This window comes from Neophocaena asiaeorientalis, unplaced genomic scaffold (assembly GCF_003031525.2).
Source record: "Neophocaena asiaeorientalis asiaeorientalis breed wild unplaced genomic scaffold, Neophocaena_asiaeorientalis_V1.1 scaffold629, whole genome shotgun sequence".
NCBI lineage: Eukaryota > Metazoa > Chordata > Mammalia > Artiodactyla > Phocoenidae > Neophocaena > Neophocaena asiaeorientalis.
The window spans coordinates 1,694,734-1,696,519 of record NW_020175468.1 but is presented as its reverse complement, the minus strand read 5'-3'; the positions used below and the strand labels follow the sequence as shown (position 1 = coordinate 1,696,519).

General features: G+C 54.5%; 1 protein-coding gene across 1 annotated transcript in view; it reads right to left on the bottom strand.

Annotated features, from left to right (window-relative positions):
- Window positions 1-1,694: 1,694 nt before the first annotated feature.
- Window positions 1,695-1,786, bottom strand: part of KCNC3 (potassium voltage-gated channel subfamily C member 3) — a gene marked incomplete at its 5' end in the record, with an annotated part of 7,984 nt that continues 7,892 nt past the window's right edge. Inside the window, one exon of the mRNA XM_024768224.1 lies at window positions 1,695-1,723. Within this exon, the coding sequence (XP_024623992.1) occupies window positions 1,695-1,723 (29 nt within the window). The remainder of the gene's footprint in view (window positions 1,724-1,786) is intronic.

Genomic DNA, 1,786 nt, shown 5'->3' with positions numbered 1-1,786 from the left:
GGTAATGATATGAAAGTGGAGGATGATGGAGGTGGGGGGCGGGTTGCAACAAGGAGAGGTCCAGGGATGGAACAAGAAGAGCCAGACAGTCCCCTCTGGACTAGGACCCCAGAAGCCTGGGTTCTTGTCCCCCATCTGCTCTGTGGCTGGGGGTTGGCCATGGACCTCCCTGAACTTCTGTGAAACAAGGGGGTTTAGATGTGGCTGTCCTTGGAGGCTCCCTAAGTCCTGCTGTGGCATCTCCTTAGGCTGCGGGTAGGGATTCTTTAGGACGCATCTCTGTATTGCGAAGGGAGATTCCACAGGCATGTGTTGAATGAATAAGCGATGGACCAAATGCTTTCAGGTGGCCTCCCATCATTTTTAAGATCAAATCCAGCCTCTCACCATGGCCAAAAAAACCTTCCCCCCCCCAGACTCCTCCCCTCTCCCTTAGGCCACTCAGCTCCAGCCACACTTCCCTCCTGCTGTTCCTTTAACAGACCAAGCTCATCCCACCTCAGCACCTCAGGGCCTTTTCACTTGCTGTTTCTTCTGCCTGGCTGGAGCTTTTTCAGCTTTCAAGTTTCATGTCACCTTCTCAGAAAGACTCTCACCCCTTATCTGACCTGGCCAGAGTAATTATCCTTTTGTTTGTTTTCTGCTTCCTCCAATCATGGAGTGGCAGACATTCGCTGTAAAGGGCCAGATGGTCAAAATTTTCGGGGCTCTGTGGGCCATACCATCTCGGTCGAAACTATTCCAGTCTGCGGTTGTAGACAGTGGCTGTGTTCCAATAAAGCTTTATTTACAAAACAGCTGGTGGACACGTTTGGCCCGTGGCTGTAGTATGTTGACCCAGGCTCTAGAGTAGCAACTCTGATGGCAGATTCTTGCTTTGTGCCCTGCTAAATCTCCAGTGCCTGGAATTCTACCCTCAATCATCAGTTGCTGCATGCATGCATGAATGAATGAAGTTAGGGGGTAGCTGGGGTTGTTGTGAGGATTACAGAATATATGTTGGATTCCTGGCACGTGGAAAGTGCTTCGTTATGTTTGCTGAATAATTCATCTACTGTCTCCTCACTCTATCTCCCTCACCTCCCCCACTGGCCAGTCCTGACCCTGTTCTCTTGACCCCTGGCCCCCCGACTCTGTCTCTTTCCTTCCTCTCCACCCCCATAGCCCTGACCCCGGCTCAGCCTTTGTCCTCTCCCCCTGGACCCTCATCCCAGCCTCCTCCCCAGCCTCCTGAACTGCAGTCTCCCCACTCAGGTGCGTCCTCACGAAGCCCCAGAGCAGACCCGCCTCTCCCCGGATCCTGGGACAAGGCTCCTCAGCCCAGCCCTGCTTTTCGGCCTCAGTTCTAGGTCTGTGTCTGCCTCTCCCCCAAACTGAGAGCTCGTGGAGGGCAGGGGTGTGGTTGGGTTGCTCACTGTTGAATCCCCTGGGCCTAGCACTGCACCGGGAACCTGTGTGTGCTTTGTCAGTGCTGGCCAATCCACAAGTGACTGCGTGAGTGGCTGAGTCTTTCCCACCCCAACCTGCACCCAGAAGAATGTCCTGGGTGTGTACCCCATTTTCTTGGTTAAATAAACAAAAGCAAAACCAAGGGGGGAGGCAGGGAGAGAGATGTGGATGGGGCTGAGAATGGGGGTCAGTCGTAAGGGCGGGGAGGGAGGTCAGGCACATGGTGGGGAGGGTTGGGCTTAGTTCTAGGGGTTAGTGAGGGGCACCGCAGGTCCTGGGCAGGTGGGTGCGGGGCCAGTGTCAGGGCTGGGGGTTAATTGGATGGAGCTGTTCGGAG